Below are 25,496 nucleotides of genomic sequence, written 5' to 3' on the forward strand. Positions count from 1 at the left end.
TTGGGTAAGGCGTCAATCACACTTCCCTCGTGCCTTTGCTGTGGAAATGAATGGAAACTTCTGGAGGCAATGGAAAGAAGTGGTAGCTTCTGGAAGACAGATCCAAGTCCACAGACTGTAGGTTTCATACTCGAGGAATATCAGCCACCGATTCTTCCATTCATTTATCTTTCATGTATGCATCCATTGATTGGTACATAATCAAAGGATAAGTACACCCATCCTCCACCCATTCATCCACCCATCCAGTCATCCTTCCATACATTCATCTGTCCCCCCATCCATCCACCCTTTGATTGTCCATCTATCATCTATCCATTCACTAGTCTTCCATCCATCCATCCATCCATCCATCCATCCATCCAGTTACCTGAGTTGACTTCCTTTTCTTTTTCCTTCCCTCTTTCCCTACCTCTCTTCTTTCACCTCTTCACTGCTTTTCAAGAAATATTTGTTTAGAATCTGTTATGTACAACATTTCTCAGATTTGGCAGACCTCAATACATGAAGAGTTGCCCAGGAGAAATCTTAGTCCTTCACAGAGCCCCAAATCAGCTCCTCTCTGTGCTGAAGAACTCCTACATGTGAAAGAGCGGTTTCTGGTCTGATGTTGCTGAGCCTCCCCAGTCTGAGAAGCTCACACGTGCAGGAAGCAGGGAGGAGAACCCAAGTCTTACATTGACATTTTGCATATCTAAGCCCCATTTTATAAAGGGGTATATATGTATCATCTGAGATGCCTTAATAACAAACTAGAAATTATCACAGTGGTTTCCTTACTGGTCTCCCTGCTTATGGGCTTTTCACACCCTAATCTATGCTTCTCACCGTGATCAGAGTGATCTTTCTACAATGTCCTGTCCTTGTCTCTCTCCTGCCTGAAGTCCTTCACTGGCTCCTTATCACCCATAAGCCAGAGTTCAAGCTTGTTAACACAATCCAAAAGGATCTTCATGATCCTCATGACCTCAGGTGCCTCTTCAGCCCCATGCTCCCCCTGCTCCAGTCATAGGTTTCATACTCCACCACCAAACTACTTATAGTTTGCCGGGCACTCCATGCTGTCTTATGCCCCTATACTTTTAAATATGCTAGTCTCTCTACCTGGAACTTTTTATCATTAGTCCTTTCTCTCATCTGTGCATAGATGAAAGGTATATCCTTTCATCAGTGCATATTCTTATATTGTTATAATCATCACCCTGTATTTTAATTTATTTGCTTGGGCCTGTCTTTCCTTTCAGACTGTGAGGTGCTTCAATGCCTAGACTGATTTACTCACCTTCGTGGCCCAGTACCAGGGCAGTGCCTGGTACTTAGAAGGTAGTCAGTATGTATTTGTGGGATGAATGGATGGGAGGACGGATGACAGATGAGGGAATTAAAGAGTAGGATAGCCTTGGGACAAGATGGTTAAAGGGTTCATGTCACAGACCCTTCAAAGAAGAAGACAAGTGGCCTCTTCCTGGAAGCTCAGGTGTTCGAGGAGAGCACAGAGCTGTGGCCTAGAAGAGGCATGGTGTCTACATCAGGAATGTGGAACTTGGGGAATTATACAATGACCTTTTGTGGGACTCACTTCCCTTTTCCTCTGGATAAAAGTTCCTTGGGGAGGCAGACAGCCAGAAGCACCTGTGCAGCAGGCGTGAGTGTGCAGGATGAAGGCTGCAGAGAGCGAGGTCCCTGATGCGCACTTCACTGTAGATAAACAGAATATCTCCCTCTGGCCCCGAGGCAAGCGCCAGTCCCTGCTCAGAGCCTTCTCAGTTCTCTGTGCCCAAACCCACCACCTGCTGCTGCTTCAACAAATGTTCTCTGCTTCTTCCCACAGAGCCTCCTCCCAAGATGGGTCCGTCTCTGGTTCCGAGGAAGCCTTGCTCAGCCCGTGCTGCAGTCATCATCCTGACGCTGGTGCTGCTCGCCTCCGTTCTGCTGCAGGCCATTCTCTGTGAGTCCTCTGGCTTATCATCCGGGCCTGGGCCTTCTCCAGAGCCAGCCAGCTTCCTCAACATCCACACCCTCTCTTCCCTGCTTTCCAGTGGTCTCTCCCACCAAAGGCTTTTTCATTCGTCTTATTTCATTTGCCTCTTTCCATGTGCAGTCCCAGGGGCCATGTCCTCAGTAAAACGAGCTGCCGCTCTTTCTTTCCCAATTCCAGGGAGGTTTCTCTGAATCGGATCAGCACTTGCATGCTTGCGCTTAAAGATGCACTCTTGTTCCCAGGAAACATTCACCTATTTCTTTATCCTGTGTCATTTTTCTCCTCCCTCTCTGAGCTCTGTGTCCCTTTGATCCAGAGCCTATGGGCAGCTCCCAACAGTGAGCGAGATGTTTCTTGACCTCACAAGGGATGGAGTCCCAACTGTATCTTCAGCTCCAACCAACTAACGGAGAACCTGGCCAACAAGTCTCCATGGTTCCTCCCCTCACCAGGACCCTTTTGTGCTGTCTTCATTCTCCTGTTCCCTTGAAAATCAAGTCAAGGGAGGCTTCCTACTTCTTTGTTAGATGTGTGGCTATCTTTCTCCTTCTCCCAGCTTTGATGAGGCCCATAGCCTCTGGTGCTGGCAGGGCCTTCATCTTCCATCAGCTCTGCAGAAGGCAGAGGAGGGGAACACCTGTCTTCTCCCTTCCTGGCTTCAGGACATATTTGATCTCAGACTTGGAGTCTGTAAGCAGAGTTTCCTCTGCTTAGATCCCTCTTGGTTTACTTTTGGTTTCCTTTCTGTCACCAAACTTGTGTCCTGATCAGGGTGTGACAGTGGGAGGGACAAGGGAAAAGGAGAAATGGTTTCATAATTCTCCTTTTCTGTGTTCTCTGGAGCAGTCACTTCCAGATTAGAAGTCTGCATGCCTGGCTCCCCCCACGGTCATGAAGAGCCTGTGGACAGATGTGGGAAGGGTGATGTTGCCCTCACAGATGGTCACTGCAGGAGTCTCTGAAAGAGGGGTGCTGGGGAATCAAATGTTAGGGCCCGAGGGATGCGGGGAGGGTACCAAAGGGGTGGTGTAGGGCATCCCTTTACCAAATGTGCCCTGAACATGCAAAGAAAATTTAGCACTGAGTTCTAATCCCTGCTTCTGTTTGCCTGTGAGGTCCTCTAATAGAAAGTCTGTTTTTATCAATCTTTGCATTACCTGCATCTACCAGAGCTCCTGGCATATGGTCGATATCATCACATGTTGAATAAATATATAGATTATGAATGAATGTAGGGTAGGCAACAAATCCTTGGGTTAGGTCTTTGGGAAGCTTGAACCTGTCCCCCCCTTTCCCTATTTTTTATTGATGTGATAACACCCCTACTTCCATCCCTAGGGATCTCCTTGACCAACTTCTTGACTTTCTCAAATCCAGATCCCTGGTTTATGGGCACACTGTCAGAGACAAAGGCCAATGTCCAGTTGCTGGAAGGTCGTGTGGACAACGTCAGCACCTTGAGTTCTGAAATTAAGAGGAACAGAGGCGGTGTGGAGGCAACTGGCATTCAGGTCCAGATGGTGAATGCTAGCCTGAATCATGTGCATTCTCAGATCCGGAAGTTGGAAACTGGTGTGAAGGAAGCCAATGCACAGATCCAGATGTTAACAAAAAGTTGGGAAGAAGTCTATAATTTAAATGCTCAAATCCCAGAGTTAAAAAGAGATTTTGATAAAGCCAGTGCTTTAAATGCAAAGGTCCGTGGACTCCAAAGCAGTTTGGAGAATATCAACAAGTTGCTCAAACAGCAAAGTAAGTGGCTCAGAAAAGAATGTTGCAAGTGGCCCATGGGACCTTGCCGGTCTCAGGCATGAGGACATTGGGCTGGTGTGTGTGGAGGGAAATGGGAGAGGAGCAGGGCAGACATGGCTGGAAAGCTGAGCAAAGAGGGCTCAGCATTGGGGTTGAGGAGGACTTAGAGGCTTTTCAGGAGTAAAAGGACCAGGAAGCAGCTTTGGCTCACACACAAAGGCACAGAATGTAAGAGCATTAGGGAGTCTCTGTGCTGGCCCAAACCCAGCCATTCTGCATTAGGGTTCTTACCCAGAGCCCAGGGTCTCAGCCACTTGTGATCACCAGTGAAGAACTGCTTGTCTCTCATGAGAGACGGATTCTTGATCCATCCTCTCTGAGCCCAGAGACTACTAATTCCAGCTGGACTTTCAGGATCTGAGAGAGTGTCTGCAAGGACCCTAGAGCCCAGCCCCATCCACTGTTGTCTCTGGGGTCCCACTCAGGTGCCCCCACCTAGCCGGCACCCAGAGGACACAGGAACAGCAGTGCTCACCTTTCACCCTTGTTTTCCAGATGACATTCTACAGGTGGTTTCTCAAGGCTGGAAGTATTTCAGGGGGAACTTCTATTACTTTTCCCGTGTCTCAAAGACCTGGTACAGCGCCCAGCAGTTCTGCATGTCCAGGAATTCACACCTGACCTCTGTGACCTCAGAGAGTGAACAGGTGAGTGCTGTTTCTATGGGGTCTAGGAAGGAGGTATATTAGTAGCTGTATTAGGTAGGATGCACAAGATTATGTGGCAGTGACAAAAATTCCCAAATATCAGTGACCTAAAAATGAAGGATTACTTCTCACTTTTACTATGTGTTTAACAAGGGCCAATAAGGGGTTTTGCTCATTGTGGTTACTCCAGGATCTAGGCCAAAGTAGACTTCATTTCGTGTAAGTTTCCACAATTGCTGAGGCAGGAAAAGGGAACATGACAAATTGTGTGTTGTCTCTGCCTGGAAATAACAGACATCTCCTCTAATCACATTTCATTTGCAAAGCAAATGACGTAATACTCCCAGCATCAAAGAGAGCAAGGAGGTACCGTCTTTCTGAGTGCCCAGGAAACAGATATAATTGTAATTAATAATACTACGCAATCCAAGAGGTCTCCTACCTGGTGAGGCAGAAAACTGAACAAGTCCCTCCCACCTGGGAGGCGTGCTGGCAGGGCAGGTAAGAGCATGGGCTCTGGGGTCAGAGAGAGTCCCAACCCCACCTCTAACTAGTCCCAGAGGAAACACAAGTAATAATAGGAACTGCCTTAAAAAAAAGTAAGGGCTGTATAACTATATAGTTTCTTGTACATATTAAGTGCTCACTAAATTTATATGTTATTATTTGGGCCATTCTCCTAGGCTCCTTGCTCAAGGCTTTAGCTAATTTGTCTTGTGCTCCAGCACCTGCTCCCTGAGGGTAGAAAGGCTGGAGTCCCGAGTCTGTTAGTTGCAGGGCACAGACAAATCAGAATTTGGAGCTTGCACTCTGGGCTCTGAGCAGGGACAGGAAGAAGAAGCTTGAGAAAGGTCAGTGTGCACAGTGTGCCTGTGGGTTCAGAGGCTGTCACTGAGCACAAGGGGAAGAACCCCCAGAGAGGCAGAGGCTCCAGCTTGGAGTGATGGCAGTGTCTCTGCTCATTCTGTCTTCCCTGCAGGAGTTTCTGTACCGGACAGCAGGTGGACTCTTCCACTGGATCGGCCTGACCAAAGGGAGTGAGGGGGCCTGGCACTGGGTAGATGACACTCCATTCAACAAGGTCCAGAGTATGAAGTAAGCTCCCCAGAGCCCTCCTTCCCAGCCTGACTTTTTGGGTCAGGTCCAGGGCAGAAGGGTGGGGTGATATTTCCCCCTGACTACAGAGTTTGGGATTCTTCCCTGTTCATGGGTAGCAGGAGCACAGAACCAAAATCCAGCTCACCTCTGCCACTAATTTGGCTGTGGGATCAGGGACCAATCTGTGGCCTCTCTGTACCCTCTGGGGCTTGGCAGCATAGCTGTCCAGCCGGCTTAGGTGGGAAGCCCAGTCTGAGTCTAGGTGTCAGTACTGTGGGCTTGTGTAGAGCCTTGAGAGAAATGGGTTGGTGATGCCTCGGGGTTTGCAAAGGTCTGGGTGCCGCTGCTATTGGGGTGTTGTTGCTTTTTCTTGGTTGAGCTAAGTAGTATATGTGTGCATACCTAATTTGGGGGTGATTGCAAGCTTAGAAGTTGACAGTGTACCAAATCCCTTTCTCTCAGGCCTGGATTCAAAAACTTGTGACATTAACACCTAGGACCAAAGCTAGAATTGAAGTTACTCATTTCTTCATTGGAAATAAGTTTTTCTCCCCCCCTCCCCCTTTGGTAGGTTCTGGATTCCTGGTGAGCCCAACAATACCGGGAACAATGAACACTGTGCCAATATAAAGATGTCCTCACTTCAGTCCTGGAATGATGCTCCCTGTGACAATCAGTTCCTTTTCATCTGCAAACGTCCCTACGTCCCATCAGAACCATGACAGGACTAGCCCCCAACCTGGCACTTGGAGCTCCAGTGCGGGTCAAAGTCAAGGAAGTGCCACTTCATCCTCCATACCCCAAGGTGACTTTGCACCTTAACTTTCCTTGCTTCAAAATTGTCCCAAAGGCATCTGGTGTCTGTCTGCCTTGGGAAGTTCTGCAGTCTCACAGAGGCAGCTGGAATGGAAAGAAGATCTTGGGTTAAAATGGGGAGGGGTTGGTGGAGAGGACCAAACTGCCTCATTAAGTTCCCACTGCCTCATTAAGGTGTATCAGGATCCATAATTTGGGGCAACACCCTGGGGTTTTGCCAAGATCTGGGTGCCATTGCTAATGGAGTGTTGTTGCTTCTTCTTGGCTGAGCTAGGTAATGTATGCGTACAAGCCTAATTGTGTTTTGGAAAGACCGTAATGCCTGCAATACGGTGACAGCACTTCAGGTAGGTAAGCCTAGAGGCAAAGAGAACCGTTAGAAGAGTATTTGAGTCCCTTCACAGAAGCCTCAGTTTCATCACATGAAAGTTGCTTTAGACATTCAAGCAATTCTCCTGATACTGATACTCATCACTTTTCCAGCTGATCTCCCAAATTCCCAGTCACCTGCTTAGGTGGTCATTATCTCTGGGAGGAGTTCTGCTCTTGGGGATCCTGTCCAAGCCAAGTGCCCATCATCCTCTTCCTGCACATCCTCTGAGGTCTGAACCCCTTCTTCCCTGGGACAGGCTCAGCTTGTTTAGATCAAGGGCTGGCCTGGAAATGTTTCCTTTAGAGCTGGACCAGCATCCGCTCAGGCCCAGCCCCTCTGCCTCACCACCCCGCACCTCCTTGTTCTTCTGCATTTCCTCCCTTCCCGTGCCCCGTGCAGAGGAAGGGGCCCTCAGTACCTGCGAGTTCACCTCCAAGCTTCATTAGAAATGTTAAAGGGAGTTACCTAAGAAAAAGAAGATAAAAAATATGAACAGTAAAAATGACAGCAAACTCACAGTTATTAATGACCACACCTAAAACAAAAACAAGAGCAAACTAGGCAAACAACTAGAACAGGAACAGAACCATAGAGATGGAGATCACATGGAGGGTTGTCAATAGGGGAGTGGGAGGGGGAGAGGGGGGAAAAGGTACAGAGAATAAGTAGCATAGATGATAGGTGGAAAATAGACAGGGGGAAGGTAAGAATAGTGTAGGAAATGTAGAAGCCAAAGAACTTATAAGTATGACCCATGGACATGAACTATAGGGGGGGAATGTGGGATGGAGGGGGTGGGCAGGATGGAGTGGAGTGGGAGGGGGAAATGGGACAACTGTAATAGCATAATCAATAAATATATTAAAAAAAGAATAAAATGCTGCCTGGGTAAAGTTCTCCTCTGTGTGTACGTTTTATTCCTGGGTGTAGAGATGAATGTGCAGGAAAGGCCATCTGCTTTCCTGGACAGTGAAGCTCTGGGGTATCCTCAGGGGAATTCCAGCTCTGGAAATGCCACAGAATTAAGGGCAGCGCTTATCCCTGGTTTTACCAAAACAAAGGAGAGCGAGGTCTGAAGCCTCGTGACTTTCTCAGCAGTCTTTCCTCTCAGAGGTTCACTGGACCATCTTCTGTTCTCCGGCTTTACTCCCAGGGTGGAGACACCTCAGGTTTCCTACTCTTCCCAGAGAACCTGTTCATAGAGACCCTGTTCACATCCCAGTCCAGTGGCTGAGGCAGGAATCCAGGCAGCACCTGGAGGGGAGCAGAATGAAAGCAGAGGGGTGGTGCAGCAGAGTGGCCCACCCCTCCTCAGGGTCCTGCAGAGGGGACGTTTTTCTTTAATGCAATGGACTGTCTTCGAGGTTGTAAAATTCTTGTGTCCTCATGTGGTGGAAGGGGCAAGCAAGTTCTCTGGGGCCCTCTTTATGAGGGCACTAATCCCTTTCATGAGATACCATCCTCACGACCCCACCACCTCCCAAAGGCCTCACTTCCCATACTATCATATTGAGGGTTAGGATTTCAGCAAATGAATTTCAAGGGGGACACAGACATTCAGACCATAGCAGTCACTGTGCGCAGCCCACACTGAAGGAGTGAAAGCTGTGCTCTACTTTTTTAATGATGAGGCATCTACAGATATTATTTGGAATTTTTCTGCATGGGAGATTTATTTATTTATTTTTTTCAGCATACATTCATAGATTGTGTACTTTGGGTTATAATCCAATAATACTATATGTTTTTTAAATTTCTTTTTAAAAATATATTTTATTGATTATGCTATTACAGTTGTCCCATTTTTTTCTCCCTTTTATTCCTCTCTGTTCTGTACCCCTCCTCCCACCATCATTCCCTCACTTTAGTTCATGTCCATGGGTCATACATGTAAGGCCTTTGGCTTCTCTATTTCCCATACTATTCTTAACCGCCCCCTGTCTATTTTGTACCTACCATTTATGCTTCTTATTCCCTGTACCTCTTCCCCCTTTCTCCCCCTCTCCCTCCCCGCTGGTAACCCTGCATGTGATCTCTATTTCTGTGGATCAGTTCCTGTTCTAATTGTTTGCTTAGTTCATTTTTGTTTTTGGTTTTGGTTCAGTTGTTGTTAGTTTGTTGTCATTTTACTGTTCATATTTTTGATCTCCTTTTTCTTAGATAAGTCCCTTTAACATTTCATATAACAAGGGCTTGGTGATGATGAACTCCTGTAACTTGACCTTATCTGGACAGCACTTTATCTGCCCTTCCATTCTAAATGATAGCTTTGATGGATAGAGTATTCTTGGATGTAGGTCCTTGCTTTTCATCACTTTGAATATTCTTGCCAGTCCCTTCTTGCCCGCAAGTTTTCTTGTGAGAAATCAGCTGATAGTCTTATGGGAAGTCCTTTGTAGGTAACTGTCTCCTTTTTCTTGCTGATTTTAAGATTCTATCCTTATCTTTGATCTTGGGTAATGTAATTATGATGTACCTTGGATGCATGCTTCCTTGGGTCCAACTTTTTTGGGACTCTCTGAGCTTCTTGGACTTCCTGGAAGTCTATTTCCTTTGCCAGATTGGGGAAGTTCTCCTTCATTATGTTTTCAAATAAGTTTTCAATTTCTTGCTTTTCCTCTTCTCCTTCTGGCACCTCTATGATTCGGATGTTGGAACATTTAAAGTTTTCCTGGAGGTCCCTACGCTTCTCCACATATTTTTGAATTCTTGCGTTTTCATTCTGTTCTGGTTGAATGTTTATTTCTTCCTTCTGCTCCAAACTGTTGATTTGAGTCCCAGTTTCCTTCCCATCACTGTTGGTTCCCTGTACATTTTCCTTTATTTCACTTTGCAATGGGCTGTCTTCGAGGTTGTAAAATTCTTGTGTCCTCACATGGTGGAAGGGGTAAGCAAGTTCTTTGGGGCCCTCTTTATGAGGGCACTAATCCCTCACTTCACTTTTTCCTCTATTTTTTGACCATACTCAACCATTTCTGTGAGTATCCTGATTACCAGAGTTTTGAACTCTGCATCTGATAGGTTGGCTATCTCTTCATCACTTAGTTGTATTTTTCATGGAGCTTTGATCTGTTCTTTCATTTGGGCCATAATTTGTTTTGTCTTGGTGTGCCTGTTATATAGTAAGGGGTGGAGCATTAGGTATTCACCAGGGCAGGGGAACCCATGCTGCTACGTTGTGGTGATATATGTGGGGAGGGGTCAGAGAGGCAACAATGCCTCTTGCTCAGCTCTCAGCCGGCTTTCAGTAACTTCCTCTGCAACACACAAGCAAATTGGGCCCTTCTGGTGCTGCCTTCTGGGTGGGTGGTTTTGTGTACATTCTAGGACCCTGTAGGTCTCTCCAATGAACTCTCCTGTGAGGCTGGGAGTTTCTCCCACTGCTGCAACACCCACACGTTTTTTCAGTTAGAGGTTCTGAGGCTTCATTTCCCTGAGCTGGGCTGTGAGGTCTATCTTGCTCCCCAGTTGTTCCTCCCAGTTTATCTGCGTGAAAATGTGGGACTGCCCAGTCTGCAAGTTGCCACATCGCCTGCCCTAGTCCTCCAGCTGCTGCCTTGCCATGAATCCTCTCCACCCTGGTTGCCCATCACTGCCCCTCCTACCAGTCTGGATGAATATTTCTTCTTTAACTCCTTGGTTGTCGGACCTCCCTACAGTTCAATTTCCTGACAATTCTGGTTATTTTTTGTTTTTAAATTTGTTGTTATCCTTTTTTGGTTGTGTGAGGAGGCAAAGTATATCTGCCTACACCTCCACCTTGGCTGAAGTCTCCCAATAATACTCTATATTTTATTGATCAAGTTCTTCTAGCTTTGTCCATTGACAGCTATTTCATTTGGCTCCTGTGTCCTTTTGACATATGTTTATCATTTTTTGAAAGTATCTCTTTAGTTTCTGAAAGTACAAGATACTCTAGGCTCATCTTGTAGATTTTCTGCTCCAGTCCTAGAATCAGATATTTCTCCAAAAAGACTTGTTTTGTTTTTTGTTTGGTTTTTTGAGAATGGTATTAGAACCAAGATGTGGGTGCTGCTGCTGTTGGGTGTTGTTGCTTCTTCTTGGCTGAGAGATCTAGGTAATGGAATGTGTGCTTACTGAATTGGTTTTTGAAAAAGATTATTATGCCTTAATATGGTGATAAGACTTGAGGGAGGCAAGACTCCAGGCAGGGAGAACTGTTAAAAGACCAGCTGCTGGATCTAGCCACTCTCTGGAAGACAGCTGCCCACCCTCTGTTGTTAGGGGTTGATATGGATGATTAAAAATCTCCTGGGGTGCCTGAACCTAGGGGTCTGCACGTCTAGGAGCATGACCCTGTACCCTTTAGTAGGGACAGGAAAAGCCAATGTGTAAGAGGTCCCAGTTGATGAGTGGTTCTGTATAAAATGTCCATTTGCTATTTTTCTGGCCAGAGAACAGGGAGACTCCTTGGCAAGGTTGTAGCAGCCTCCTGGCATTTATTTCCTGCTGGCAAGTGGGAGAAGTAAGAGCTGGGACCCAGGAGTTTAGGGGAGTAGGGCCAGGAAAGAAAGTGATAGAGGAGTCCCGCTGGTCATGCCTCTGAGGCCACCATGTCTGGAGGACTATGCCCCTCTCCTGGCCCAGGCTCTGCCCTTCCAGCTGAGCAAGGGATTCCCAAAGTTTTTCTCTGAGGCTTCCTCAGCTTCTCAGGCCCTAGGAGGAAGCAGCTCCTGAGTGGGCCTGGCCTGGGCTCTTCCCATGTGTGGGGAAATAGAAACCAAGGCAGGCCCTTTCTCTTCTGCCACCACCCCTGGGCCTCTAACAGGCCTCTGGAGAAGTACTTCCAGCAGCTCCCCTCCCATGCAAAGGGGGAAAAGGGTGTGGCAGATGCTCTGGGGTCTCAGGCAGAGCTGTTGACTTCTCCAGCAATACATGCTCTCACTTTCCTCCTGTGTTCTTTCCTCTCACGTCTGCTTTCAGGCCAGGAGGTAACTGGCCAGCTGATGGTGGCTCAGAACTTTACACTTCCACACACAATCAAGGCCATGGCATCAGGAACTGGGTGTCCTCTCCCTGAAGATCAGCTATGTACCCAGCTAGTTGCTGGCTGAGCTGACAGTGACCATCCATGACACAGGCTTTGGACTGCAGCTGCTCTCCTGGCTCAGCCTCAGGAGGAGGCACTCTCAGTGGGGCTGATCTACCACTGGAGTGGGCTGCAGGCTTCTCAGTTAGCGCTCAGGGCACCTATGGGAGGCTGACTCCAGGATTTGAGAAAAAGCCATGGGAACAGGGTGTAGGAACTGAAGGTGAAAATAGGAAAAAGTAACACAATGTGGGTAAAACAAGCCATTTGCAAGGTTGTAACTGATGCCTTGTAAATGGGTTGCTGGTGAGATCGGGGACAAATATTATGTAATTAGATTTTTATGAGTCAAAGAAAACGTGATCTATTTTGATAGGATTATAACTATCTGATGTTAGATGTTATAACTATCTGAGATCGGGGAACAAGAATCTGCTAGTATCCTCAGAACTGACTTTGGGAGAGGTGCCTTGTTCTGCCAGTGGAAATATTGATTCCGTTTAGCTGACTAGTCCTCTAGGGGATGGGGACTTTGGGTTCACACAGGTCCAGCGGGACACCTCACTTCCCCGTCTTCTTAGTCTAGGTCCACAAGCAGCAGGCATATTTTTTATTCTACCGTAGACTCTTTCCTGCCATGCCAGTGGTGAGGTCCCGAGTGGGCAAGGAGACCACGAGAGGGTGTGAGGCTAGGATTAGATCAGCCATGGGTCACAAGAAATTTTTTCTGCAAAGCTGAAAAGGAACCTCTGATCTCCTCCTGAGTTGTGGTGAAAGTATTTGTGATTTGGGGGAAGAGAGTAGTGCTGGGGAGCTATGCTGGAGTGCAGGTGTTGGGGTGATGGGCCTGTGGGAGGGGGAGGGCTGGTGCTGATGGGAAGAGGAAGAGGATGGAGCCTGGGCAGATCGGCGCCTGGGCGCCCTGGGGGAGGGGCCCTACTGGGGTGCTTCTGCAGAGTCAGCAGGGGAGGGAGGCAGAGCTTAGGTGTGGTCAGGACCTACTAAAGAGCATAAAAGTCCAGGGTACCTCAAGCTTCCCTCCCACCACTACTGGCCCACAGCACAACCCTTCAGGGGCCAAGGCGGGGAACACATTGGAGGATGAAAGAAGCAGAGATGAAAAGCAACAAGGTTTACTTCTGCACAGACAACCAGACTGTCTCCCTGCACCCCCAAGGTGAGAAAACTGGGGGCCCAGCCCACCCTCAACCAAGGACTGGCCTGCTTGTCTCCCAGCCCTCCACCATTTTTCTCAGTCCCTCCTTCACAAGCCAGAGCTCCTGTGTCTCACTGCAGTCTCAGCCTCCAGAACAATCAGGCAAGGGCAGAAGGTGGGTGGGGCGCGGACTGAGAGCCTGGGGCATACCCCCAGTCTCTGCCTGAAATTTCCCCAGACCCTTTTCTTCAGGATGTCAACCTGGCAAGAGAAATGTGAACTTTGAATTCGAGGGGCCTGGTTTTGAACGCCATCTCTGTACACTGGGCTGCCTCCATGGGGCCTCAGGGGCTGCAGGCTGGTGTGGGCCCACAGCCCCCAGGCTCCCAGGCACAGCCCTTCTTAGGACACTGACAGGGTCCTTCTGACCCCAGCAAAGGGAGTCTCCAGGACTGACCCCTGTCAGTTTGTGGAGGAAGTAGCAGCCCCAAGGGGCTGTGAGTCTTGCTCTGGTCTGGATACTTAAGCAAGACTGGCCCTGGGACTCAGAGGCCAGGGTCCCTGCTCTGTTCCTCCTTCTCTCCCCTCTCCCCCTTCTTTTGTTCAAACCACACTTCTGTTGCCCTCCTTGCCTGGGCCAGGTTCTGTGCCCTGTGTGCCTTCTGCAGCCTCTGTGTTGCTACCATATCCCCTGATGAGCTCTGGTGAGCTATTCAAAGGGATTCATTTTCTTTCTCCATGGTAAGTGTGGCAGGTGTTCTCATCCCCATTGGACAGGCCAGGAGACTGGGCCCATGGGGCTGACTCTGTCCAGCCCCCACACTCCTCCTGGACACTGGCATCTTCCCCACAGGCCTGGACTCCTCGGCAGTGGCTCCTGATGCCCCTAAGAAGCGAAGGCTTGTTCGGGCCACCGTGGCATTTTTGGTCATGGCCATTGTCACCTCTCTTATGGCTCTCTTTTTTGTGGGTAAGCTCTTGGTAATCTGAATCCTACTGACTCTCCCTTTTTCCTGCATAAAGGCCATTGACCAAGGGGAGCCTCCCAAGAGCAGAGGCCCATGAGAGAAACTCTGAGGGGTACCCGGTGCCATCCCCCTCTTTCTAGAACCCTGACTCGGGGTGGGGCAGCCTGCTCCCCAGGCACAATGTTGAGGGATTGTGCTGACCCAGGAATGGGGTGTCTCAGTTCTACAGAAGCAAAGACCTGTGTTGGCGTCCTATGCCTACTCCCAAGAGTTTCCTGGAGAAAACACTACTGGGCAGGTCCCTGTGGAACCTGACGGTGAGTAGCCACAGTGGGGCAGGCGGGTGGGAGGGAGCTGGGGCATGCGGGAGCCCAGACCCCAGGATGAGCCTCTCCCCCAACACTCCCATGCCCTTGAATGAGTTTTACTATCCTCCCAGATGGGCACGATTTTTTTTAAGAAAACTACTTTATCGAGGTATAATTGACACAAAATAAAGTACACACATTTAAAGTGTACAAGCTAAGAATTTTGACATAGGTAAATACCCATGAAAACATCACCACATCAGGATGATGAACACACTCACCTTCTCCCCCAAGTTTGCTTGTGACCCTTGTCTTCCTTCCCTCTCCCCTCGCCCTTCATCCCCTTCATCCTTCCATCTGCTTGCTGGTATTTATAGATCACTTGGCTTTTTTTAGTTTTATATGAAAGGAATAATGTAGTATGTATTTGTTTTTTGTCCTTTATTAGTCATATGATTTGCAAATATTTTCTCTCAGTCGATGGCTTATCTTTTCATTCTCTTAACAAGATGTGAATTTTGATGAAGTCTAATTTATCAACTTTTTTTCTTTTATGGATTATGCTTTGGGCCTCCTATCTGAGAAATCTGTTCCCATCCTTAGGTCACTAAGACGTTCTCCTATGTTTCCTTCTGGAAATTGTATAGTTTTAGGTTTTACATTAAGGTCTATGATTAATTTTAAGTTAAATTTTGTGTATGAGATTCATTTTTTTTGCATGTGGATATACAATTGTTTCAGCACCATTTGTTGAAAAGATTATTGTTTCTCCACTAATTGCCTTTTTCTCTTCATTGATATCAATTGTTCATATATGTGTGGGCCCTGCATTCCCTGATTTGTCCATTGATCTATGTGTCTATCTTTACAAGGCAGAGTATTTGACTAGACTCCCTGTACTTCAAAGCCACCTGGTCCACCTGGCCTTACCTCAGCACAGGGGCTGAGGCCTCACACACCTACCTCAGGAGGGCATGAAGAATAGGGCAGGAATCTTCCAGAAAGAGTTCCTGCCTACTTGGATTTTTCTTTCTTTTTCTGAGGGGAGGCTGGCATCATGAGCTAAAGACCATGAATGTCTAAGATTAGGTCTTAGCTCAAGAGCAAAGGGGGCCAGTAAGACCAGAGGCAGCTGCAGGTGGGTTTGGTGGTTTCCATATATGAAAGAGGTGACAGAGTCTCCTTGAATAACCCCAGGGACCAAGTGGTCAAGGCCTTTCACTCAGGTCTTTCATATCCTCAAACTGTTCTGTACAGACCCTTGTCCTTTGTAACACTGAGCGTGCTGGCCCTTTACAAGGCCATTTTAGCCCCAGGGTCTAGGACCTCCTGGAGGGAGGCCTGCGGACTGAACAGAGTGCTTCCTCCTCCAGCACCATTTCTTTGGTTTGTTTCTGTTTCTTTTCCCCATGGAATGTGTGATCAGAAAATTCCTGTGTCTGTGGTCTATGTGGTTTTTAGGAAGTGACAAGGGTAAGTCAAGAGGCTCAATGCTGGGTGTAGAAATATAGCATAGGACTAAATATGGGCCTTGTTCACATCAGTTTTCTTTTTTGTATTTGAAGAGAATCAAACTTCAACAGCTCTGAATGATAGAATCAATTATTTTCAAGTTCAATTACAATGACAAAACAATCTGAGCCTCACCAGCATGACTCTTGATGGTAGCTAGTTTACAGTAGGCAAGTATTTTAATCCTTCTGCCCCTCAGTTCATGTGGGATAGGCCTTTATTTATTTCATTATTTTTTGGCTCACATTCTTAGGTGGCCCATACTCAGGGTCTCGGTGGCTGCACGGAGAGCAAGCTGCTTGAGGAGCACTCAGGGCTGTGTCGTAGACATCCCCCTTGGAAATTTTAGAAACACTCTGGTTGGCTCATATAATTAATGTCACCCTATAACGGGCCTCTTTGGGTGCCTTCTCTGTCTCCTCCCTCCAGATCCTTACCACGCTGGCAGGGTGGCAGGACTGCAGGAGACTATCCAGATGTTTAAAGACCATGTGGAGAATTCCAGCACCTGGAGCGTGGAGATGCAGATGCTGATGTGCAGAGTGGACAACGTCAGTTCTCAGATCCAGGTGCTCAGCGGTCGTCTGACAAACTCCAGTGCTGACCTCCAGTCGGTAAAAGGTGCTCTAAAGGATGCCAGTACCTTGAGTTACCAGACCCAGATGTTGAAGAGTTCCTTGGAGGGGGTCAGTGCTGAGATCCAGAGACAGAAGAGAGATCTGGAAAAGGCAAATGCTTTAAACTCCCAGACCCAGAGATTCCTAAAAACCAGTTTAGAGAATACCAGCTCTGAGCTCCACATGTTGAGCAGAGGCTTAGAAAACACCAACGCTGACATTCAGGCATTGAAGGCAGGGTTGAAAACGGCAAATGCCCAGGCGCAGTTGGTAAACAGTAGTTTAAAGAATGCTAATGCTCAGATACTTGTTTTAAGAGGCAATCTGGATACTGTCAATGATTTAAGGGCCCAGAATCAGGTTTTAAGAACTAGTTTGAAAGGAACCAATGCTGAGATTCAGACACTAAAGGGAAGCCTGCAAAAAGCAAATGATTTAAACTCCCAGATGCAGACCCTTGTAGAAGGCAGTTTAGACAACACCAGTGCTGAGATCCAGTTATTAAGAGGTCATTTGGAAAGAGCTGGCAATGAGATTCATCTGTTAAAAAGAGATTTGCAAATGGCCACTACCCAGGCCCAAATGGCAAACGGTCGCCTGGAGCAGACAAACGCTCAGATCCAAGGACTAAAAACAGAGCTGGAAAACACCAGTGCCTTAAATGCCAACATTGAGGTGTTAAAGGATCACTTGAAAAATGACAGCAGAGAGATACAGATCCTAAAACGAGGAGTGAAAGAGGCCTTAAAATCTAAGACCCAGATGTTAGAGAGCAAGCTGCAGGAGGCCAATGCTATGATCCAGAGGTTAAAAGAGGATTTGGAGATCACTAAAACACGAGCAACGCAAACCCAGGAGTTGCAGAGTAGCCTGGAGACCCTCCGTGCAGCCTTCTCTTTGCAAGAGCAGCGACAAAGTAAGTGGGAGGGAGGGAGGGGTTGGCCTGGGGAAGGTATAATCTCTTGGGAGGGTGGAGTCTTCTGTCCAGTTGGCCTTTTGATTACTTCACCCTGCATCTCTCTGGGAAAGAGCAGAGGTGCTGGAGAGGGGCTGCATCCAACCAGCTAGGCTCTATGCGCCCAGGCAGTGGTAGAGGTGGCACAGCAGCATGGTCCCTCCTCTGAGGTTGCTTATCACCTGGCCAGAGTGACAAAACTAGCACTTGGGAAACAAACTATGTGTGGTGAAGGGTATATAAAGACAGTGGGTGCTAGTGGGGCCTGACAGTCTCATCTGACTTCCTGCTGTCACAAATGGTGTAACTTTGATCAGGTTGCTTACCTTCACTTTTCTCATCTGCAAAGTGGGGACAATAGTATTCGCTTCAGAGGGAGGATCAAATGAGTTCACATGTATAAAGCATATAGCACAGTACCCAGCATTCCTGCATTCATCTGACAAGATTTTTTAAAAAAGATTTTATTTATTTATTTTTAGAGAGAGGGGAAGGGAGGGAGAAAGAGAGGGAGAGAAACATCACTGTGTGGTTGTCTCTTGCATGCCCCCTATTGGCGACCTGGCCTGCAACCCAGGCAGGTGCCCTGACTGGGAATCAAACCGGTGACCCTTTGGTTCACAGCCCGCGCTCAATCCACTGAGCTACACCAGCCAGTGCTGACAAGGTTTTTTGAGGCCCTATTATGTGTCAGGCACAAAGCTAAATAAGGTGCAATGCCCACCCTTAAAGCTTACAGGCTGGTAGAGCGGCCTTGCACAAAAGGCATGTAGAGAGGCAGAGAGGAGGGGCTGTAAGAGTCATGTTAGGAGCAGGTCTAGGAACTGGGGTGGGTGGAAGGGAAAGAAGAATTGTTCTCGGGGTCGATGTCCTCTGGTGTAAGTACAAGGGGTGGTGGAGAAAATTCTGGGGGCAGAAAAGATCAAAAGATGCTTTGTGGAGAAGATGGCCCTCGACTGGAGTCCTGGAAAACCAGTAGGTGTTTGCCAAGCCAATAGGGTGAGAGAGCAGCAGGTTCCTGGTTATGGAGATGTGCAACCATGAGGTTCAGGAAACTTCGAGCAGTTCTGTGTGACTGGACAGTGACCAGGAGTGCAGCTGATGAGCAAGCTGAAAGGACGGTAGGCAGGGGGCAGAACGGCAGCTTCCAAACCACAGCATGAAATTCATTTTACATTGTGACCCAGTAAAATTATGTGTGTCATACACATAGACCCACACAAACACACACATTTCAGGAAACAAAACTTTTACTGCCTGAATGCATGTTGATATTTTATAATTTATTTTTAAAAAACAAAAACCACCTTGACACAACTCACTAATGTGTTGATGATTGTAGTTTGAAAGACACTGTGCTAGAAAGGTAGGCATACATGGGACCGCCTCTGAGCTTGGGTTTCATTCTTCAGGAAACGAGTATCCACGGAAGGGCTTCACGGAGGCTGACTAGATGGGTCTCCTACTGAGATGGGGAGTGAAACAGGCAGAAGAGCAGCCAGGTTTGGACAGGCTGAGTTTGAGATGCTGTAGGGATGTTCGAGTGGCGGTCACCTGCAGGCTATCTGGAGTGTAGGAGAGAGGTCCGGGCTGTAGATACAGATGTGGGAGCCTTGAGTTTGTTGGTTTTGGTTGTGGTAAAGGAGTGAAGGTGAGGAGTTTGAATGAGATAACATGCTTCACGAGGAGAAGGCTGAGGGTGGAGACAGGAAGTCAGCCTTCAGGTGGCAAGGAGGGGAAGAGGTATTTTTGAAGGACACTGGAGAAGGTAGTCTTATAGGCAGAAGGAGAACCAGGAGATGTTTAGTTAGGGAAGCTAAGGAAGGACAAAATTTCAAGAAGGGAGTGGCTAGTCTTGGCAAATGCCTTAGAGAGGCCAGATCGAGTAACCAATAAATATCCACTGACCCTGGCCAGTTAGTAAGTCAATGGAATGAGCTTTCGGTGCAGAGTTGTATGTGGTCTGGAGGCCAGACTGTGGTCAGCGGGATGCAAGTGAAAGAGAAGGTGTACACGTCATTCAAGGAGCTTGGCTGAGAAGAGGGGAGAGTTGGGGCTAAGGTGAAGGGGATGGCAGGGTAGAGGGAGGGATTAAAAAAATGTATCATCAATGTTTACATTATAAACCTATATATTAATTATAGTGTTGCAAATATTGAAAATAACCACTTGTATTTCCATGAAAATATATATATTTTCTATATAAACCCTCTGCTAACATTTTAATGAAGTTCCTTGAGAAGGTTTTTTTCTAGATCAGAATAGGCTCGCTCTGATGTGAGGGAAAGGAACCACGGCCTTTCGGGCTTCCCGTTGCTCACAGCGGGAAAATCCCAAACTGCTTTGCGAAGGAAGTACAATGTGGTGCTGGTGAACCTGTGCAAGGTGGTCTCCTACCCCTTATGTACTGACCACGGCAAATGCCATGCTCTTTCACACCTTCACGTGTTTGCATCTACTCTTTCCCCTGCCTGGAATGCTCTCCTTGGCCCTGACGACGTGGCAAACGGTTCCTCCGTCTTTGGAGACTCAGCTCAAGAGAACTCTCACCTAGGGTGTCCTCCCTACGCCTCAAATCCAGCACAGGTGAAACAGACTGTGCCCTCTTTCCTGCTTCTATTGCAACATGTACACTTTTCAATCAATGCATCTCCACCACCTGTCTTATTTACTAGATTGCATGTTTCTTGAGGGCATGAATCATGTCTTACTGATCTTTGTATAACAATCCCTACTTCCTAGAATTAAGGAATGTCGAACAATGAATGTTGGACAAAAGATAACGTGAATGAAGAAGGGAGCTGCTGTGGCACCATTTCAAACAGCTGTGGTGCAGATAATGTTAAGGAGCAGAGTGTCATGGCAGGGAGGGATGAAACAGCTGAGGGAATCGGGGTTTGTGCTCAGGGGAGGAGCTAAATGAAACTGTGAAGTCAAGCAGGCCAAGTGATGACAAAAGTCCCTGGTATGGTCCTTGGTGTGGGCAGCTGAAGTGGAGGGAGATGAAATCAAGGAAATGAGTGATGCCATGGAGTGGCTGTGAAATCTGCCCCAGGGAGATGGCAGGAACTGAGGTGCAGAGGACTTTCAGGTGATAGCAATGAATTGGGAAACAGAAAGCAGGACTCTGTAAAGCTCTGAGGATCCCTGGAGTGAGGGAGCCAGGTGTTCTGGGCAGCAGCTCCCTGGCCTATTGGGTACAGGCTGGGGGTGCAGCCTCCCAGGCCCTGCCCCTGAGGCATTGGGCATCAAGCATTGCATGGGCTTGTGACTCTCAGTAGTCAGCCCCTGGAGAGTCAGGAAGGCCAGCTCTCAGACATCCACAGCCAGCCCCTGGTTCCCTCTCCTTCCCAATCTTTGCTCCAGTTGAAGTTCTCCAGCTGGTCACACAAGGCTGGAAGATCTATGGCAGGAACATGTATTACTTTTCTTCTGACAAGAAGACTTGGCAGGAGGCTGAGCAGTCCTGTGTGTCCCAGGGAGCCCACCTGGCCTCAGTGACCTCTGCAAAGGAGCAGGTGAGAACTTTGGGCTTGGGGTGGTGCCGATGGGGTGGATGTGGGATGAGGGACTTTGATGTTTTTGGCTTTGCCCTTCTCAGAGGAGGGGTGGCAGAAACTTTCATGTCACCTCTGTCAGGGAGCAAATATTTATTGAGTTCCAATGAACATCTTGCACTGCAGGCAGAAGCACTAACAGTAAACCCCAGTGTCCTCAGTGGATGAGGGCGACCCCCAGAGGCCCACAGGTGTCAGCACTGGGGAAGGGCAAAGGGAGGTGGCGCCAAGTTACTGCTTTTAAAGTGTTGGAAACATACTCCCTCCGACCCCCGAATCCCCTTGTTTAGCCCCTCAACCTCCTTTCTGGTTGTTGATCTTGATTTTAACATCAGTGGCTGTAAGGGGCCCACAAGCAGGAGACCAGGCTTCTTGGTAAGGCCAGATACACACATAGGAGTTTGAGGACCACCAAATGCATTATAGCCTCTGGGCGACCCATTTGCCAAAGGCACTTATCAGAATTTTCTAGGGTTATTGACAAAGGACTATAGTAGGTTCGGCACAATTCAATTTACAGAACTGCCCATCCCTGTAGTTCTCCCTGTAGTTCTCTTGTATGTCTGTCAAAGGACATGCTGTTTTGTAAAACACCTTAATGAACTGTGGCCAGGCCTTTTTGTCTCAGTAAAGCCGCACTCCTCATCAAGTCAACATGGGAGAAGCTGACCTTCTCTTGAGGGGACCTGGCTGCTGCCCTAGATCCTGGGTAAACCATGGGAGGCGCAGGGAGGGTGTAGCTCCTTCAGAGGAGCGGGCTACTTGCCCCAGGCCCGGGACGGGATGACCTGGACTCCTTTCCTACAAGGCTGGGAGAAGCAGCTCCTCATCAGGGACAAACAACACTGTCTTTCTTTACAGGCATATCTGATCAAGTTCACGAGCACCTCCTACCACTGGATTGGCCTCAATGACAGGGACAGGGAGGGCACTTGGCGCTGGACTGATGGGACAACATTCAGTTCTTCTGAGAGCAGGCAGTGAGTAGCCACAGTCTGGTGTCGTCCCAGGCACTGTCTGGGGCAGGACTGGTTAGAAACTCCCTGTCCTGTGTGTGTAACCCTGCCTGGTGACTGTGAGTGCTGTGTGTGGTGTGTGTCTGGCGTATGTGATATGTGTGTATAGTGTATATATGGTTGCTTATGACATGTGTATACATGACCGTGTGCATGTATGATTGTGTGCGATGCATGTGTGATGTGTTTGTGCATGTGTGATGTGTATGGTGTGTGTGTGTGAGCACATGGGCACATTTGTCATCTTTGCCTGGACTCCTCCACAAGACAGATCCTGGGGTGGGCAGGCAGCCTATGAGTGGATCTTCCTGTTTGGGGCTTTTTCTTTTGGCCTAATTATACCCTACACAAGCCTAGTCCCGAGGGTGCTGCCCCCATCGCAAGTATCTGAATGTGAATTCTGAGGTGGAGGCTTATATCTGCAGATGCCCTTTCTGTCCCTCGATCTTCAATAACTAAGGACAACCTCAGTAGAGCTACCCTCATGGAGACTCTGGTCCTAGCTTTGTTCCCAACCTGGGGCCACCAGGGGATTAGGGACCCACGTCACTTCAGCTCCTTATACCACAGTGGGAGGTGGTGGGAAGGGACCCTTCTTTCCTCTAGTAGAATAAAGCCTTCTTCTTCCAGGTTTTGGTCACATAATCAGCCAGACAACTGGCTCAGTGGCGGGCAGGATGAAGACTGTGTTCATATTCAGCAGAAGTGGAATGACATAAGCTGCAATGCCCTCTATCACTGGGTCTGCAAGAAGCCCTTCAGTCAGGGTGTGGCCTGAAATAGGCCAGAGCTGAGAGGTCACTGCCACTGCCAGCTCTCGACCCTTCTCACAGTGATGTCTTGTGAGCCTCTGAACCCAGCTTGTTCTCTGGGGCCTTCTATTTGGCCTTTTGTATTTTCTGCCCTGTCCATTTAGTATTTAACCCTCAAACATGCTTACCTCATGTGACCCTATGGCATCAACGGTTCCTCAAGGCAAGAGCCCTGCTGTGCTTCTGCACAGCCCCCCCTCCCCCAGCAACCACCACAGGCCTGCCAGACATCAGGCCTTCAATAAATACTTGCTGGATGAACAAAGGCTTTGTACTTGTCTCTGTGACAGCCACCATACTCTCTTCTCCCTGGGTTGGTTCTCCTTTCTCAGTGTCCCTTCTGTCTTGAAACAAGTATATCCTTATTTTAGGGCTTTATAGCTAGGAACATCTGGTTAGTTTTTTTTAAAAAACAGCAGAGCTTTAATGCACCACAGGGACACCACAGAGGGTCCAAGTTACCAGGAAGTCACAGACACCCCGGGTGCTCCCTGCGCTTCCTTTGTTGCAGATGGTGCTGGAGCTGCATTTTTCCAGGCCTTTAAACCACTCCAAAAACTTGTTTCTCTCCTATGTCTGGCCTTGTCTCATCTTCAGACTGTTAATTTTCAGAACCATATGTCTGGCTTTTGCCTCGTCTTTGAGTCTCATTCACCCATCCAGGGACACAGCTTTCTGGCAGCTCAGTTTGGAATAAGAACTTCTAGAGCAGTTCTTTGCCCCGCCAGGTGGAGTCCTTCCTGTGCAAACACAGCGAAACTTACAATTTCTGGAGCTCTTTCACTGTGTAGCTCCCTACCTTCCATACTCCTCCCCAAATTCCAGCACCCCCTGTCTCCCCAAACTCCCATCTTTCTCTCACCAGCTTCGTGCGACTGTCATGCCCGTGTGGGGACCTCTTTCCCTGCTCTGTGGTCTGAAAAGAGCCCCCAGGAAGAAACCCAGAGTAGTTTGTGGGCTCATCCAGGCTGCTTCCCTATCCAGGAACTTGAATCACGGTTTTGCTCTGCCTGTTGTCCACTGTCTGAAAACAATTGTTTTACATATTTTGTCCAGTTTTCTAGTTGCTTACAGCAAAAGGGCAGGTCCAGTTACTCCATTATAATCAGAAATGGAAATCTGTTCTATCTTTTATGACATCTCTGGCTGGACAAGACTTTCATCTTTCCGTACTCATATTTTCTTTGGGGTTTTCCTTTGTCCTTTTCTTTCATGGCTTCTTAGCTTTTTATTAATCTTAGAAACTCTTCTTCTGTCCTAGGATTGAAATAATATTTTGCTATATTTCTTCTAGTACTTTTATGTGGCTTTATTTTTTACTTTACACTACTAAGCCATCTGAAATTTTCTCAAATATCATTAAATTATAATACACTCTTTTCCACTCACTTGAAAAGCCAACTCTTTCAAGTACTAAATTTACAAGTTTATTTTTGGACTCTTGATTGCATTCCAATGAGTTCCCTTTTCCTTTACGGGAAACACATCATTGTATTTATTGTAATTTTATAATATGTTTGGTTATCCAGTAGGGCAAGTCCCCCTTTAACTATTTCGAAAAATTTTAGATCTTAGTGGGACAGGCTTGGTGATGGGCAGGTTCTACTGCAGGGCATGAAGTGGCTAGATGGGTTTTTCACTGGAGCATCCCTGCATTTCTGCTTTCAATTCATCCAACTGTTGCGGAAGACTCCTCAGAAAGGAATTCTTCAGCATTTTGCCTGGGAAATAGAAGCTGGGCTGCCAGCAGTCTACAGGCCCGAGGGAAAAGGGGGCGGGGCACCTCACTGTTTGATTTAGAGATGGCCCTGGTCCCCCTGCTTCCTGTCTGCTGTGCAGACCTCTCTTGATGTAAACTGCCCTTCTGTGGTGTAGGCAGCTGCGGGGTGTTTCCTGGTTACAAAAGGTGGAGGAGGGGATGAGTAAGCCAGTTCTTCAGTTTTCAGTCTGCCCTGCACCCCTACCTTTAGCGGTAACAGGTACTTCTGAGTTCTGAGTTTACCGGGTTGTCCTGATTTTTATTCACTACCCCTACTACTGCAGGAGAGTTCCATTTTCTTGGTTCTGCCGAGTCAGCTCCCACTCATCCACCCACTGCCAGCTTCAAAATTTTGTTGAAATCTCTTTGCTGTTGATTCTTCTCCCATTCTCTTTGTCATTATGAGTTTTTCTTATTTTTATTCCTTTGCTGTAATTATAGTAGATATTTGGGGAAAAAAGACATGAATGTGTGCATTGAATCTAACTTTTTAAACTGGAAACATTATATTCTCTAGTAAGATATGATGATATTAAGGGTATCATAGTGTATTTATTGTGTATTAACTACTTTATTGAATACATACATAAGAACTCTGATTAGTTCTTACATATTTTTCTAGTTAATTGCATGGGATTTTCTAGATAAAATTATTTGCAAGTAATGATAACTGGAATTTATACCTTATATCTTTTTCTTTTGTTCTTGGGTTGGTAAAACATCTAGAACAATGTTGCCTAGTACCAGTAATAGCTGGAATTCTTGTCTTGTTCCTGATATTAATGTGACTATTTCCAGTTTTATACTATTTCACTTGTTGATTTCTGATAATTACCTTCCATAAAGTAAAGGAAATTTTCCTTCAATTCCAAATCACCAGAGTCATTTTCTAAATAAGAATGGGTCCTAATTTTTTCAAGTATGTTTTCAGCATCTATCAAAATGTTAATACAAATCTTTACCCTTTTATCTGTTAGCATAATAAATTACATTAATAATTTCCTAATGATCAAATATCTTTGCACTTCTTAAATAGAATTCTATTTGGTCATGGTAGTC

The 25,496-nt window shown here is 47.2% G+C and overlaps 2 protein-coding genes across 2 annotated transcripts; both read left to right on the forward strand.

Annotated features, from left to right (window-relative positions):
* Positions 1-1,655: 1,655 nt before the first annotated feature.
* CD207 (CD207 molecule) lies at positions 1,656-7,084 on the forward strand. Its single transcript, XM_024552425.4, has 6 exons — positions 1,656-1,734; positions 1,832-1,948; positions 3,359-3,733; positions 4,289-4,440; positions 5,420-5,535; positions 6,110-7,084. The coding sequence occupies exons 1-6, from the start codon at positions 1,659-1,661 to the stop codon at positions 6,258-6,260; spliced, it is 987 nt and encodes a 328-aa protein (XP_024408193.2). The 5' UTR covers positions 1,656-1,658; the 3' UTR covers positions 6,261-7,084.
* Positions 7,085-12,798: 5,714 nt separating this feature from the next.
* On the forward strand, positions 12,799-22,960 carry CLEC4F (C-type lectin domain family 4 member F). Its single transcript, XM_045189350.2, has 7 exons — positions 12,799-12,954; positions 13,787-13,903; positions 14,123-14,218; positions 16,151-17,254; positions 20,660-20,811; positions 21,712-21,830; positions 22,497-22,960. Exons 1-7 carry the CDS (start codon positions 12,879-12,881, stop codon positions 22,642-22,644), a joined length of 1,812 nt encoding a protein of 603 aa, XP_045045285.2. The 5' UTR covers positions 12,799-12,878; the 3' UTR covers positions 22,645-22,960.
* The last annotated feature ends 2,536 nt before the right edge of the window (positions 22,961-25,496 follow it).

This window comes from Desmodus rotundus, chromosome 5 (assembly GCF_022682495.2).
Source record: "Desmodus rotundus isolate HL8 chromosome 5, HLdesRot8A.1, whole genome shotgun sequence".
NCBI classification, from domain to species: Eukaryota; Metazoa; Chordata; class Mammalia; order Chiroptera; family Phyllostomidae; genus Desmodus; species Desmodus rotundus.

Coding starts and splice junctions, on each gene's coding strand:
- CD207 (XM_024552425.4), top strand. CDS start 1,659: ATGAAGGCTGCAGAGAGCGAGGTCCCTGATGCGCACTTCACTGTAGAT. Junction 4,441..5,419: donor TGACCTCAGAGAGTGAACAG/GTGAGTGCTGTT, acceptor TCTTCCCTGCAG/GAGTTTCTGTACCGGACAGC. Junction 5,536..6,109: donor AACAAGGTCCAGAGTATGAA/GTAAGCTCCCCA, acceptor CCCCTTTGGTAG/GTTCTGGATTCCTGGTGAGC.
- CLEC4F (XM_045189350.2), top strand. CDS start 12,879: ATGAAAGAAGCAGAGATGAAAAGCAACAAGGTTTACTTCTGCACAGAC. Junction 12,955..13,786: donor TGTCTCCCTGCACCCCCAAG/GTGAGAAAACTG, acceptor TCTTCCCCACAG/GCCTGGACTCCTCGGCAGTG. Junction 20,812..21,711: donor TGACCTCTGCAAAGGAGCAG/GTGAGAACTTTG, acceptor CTTTCTTTACAG/GCATATCTGATCAAGTTCAC.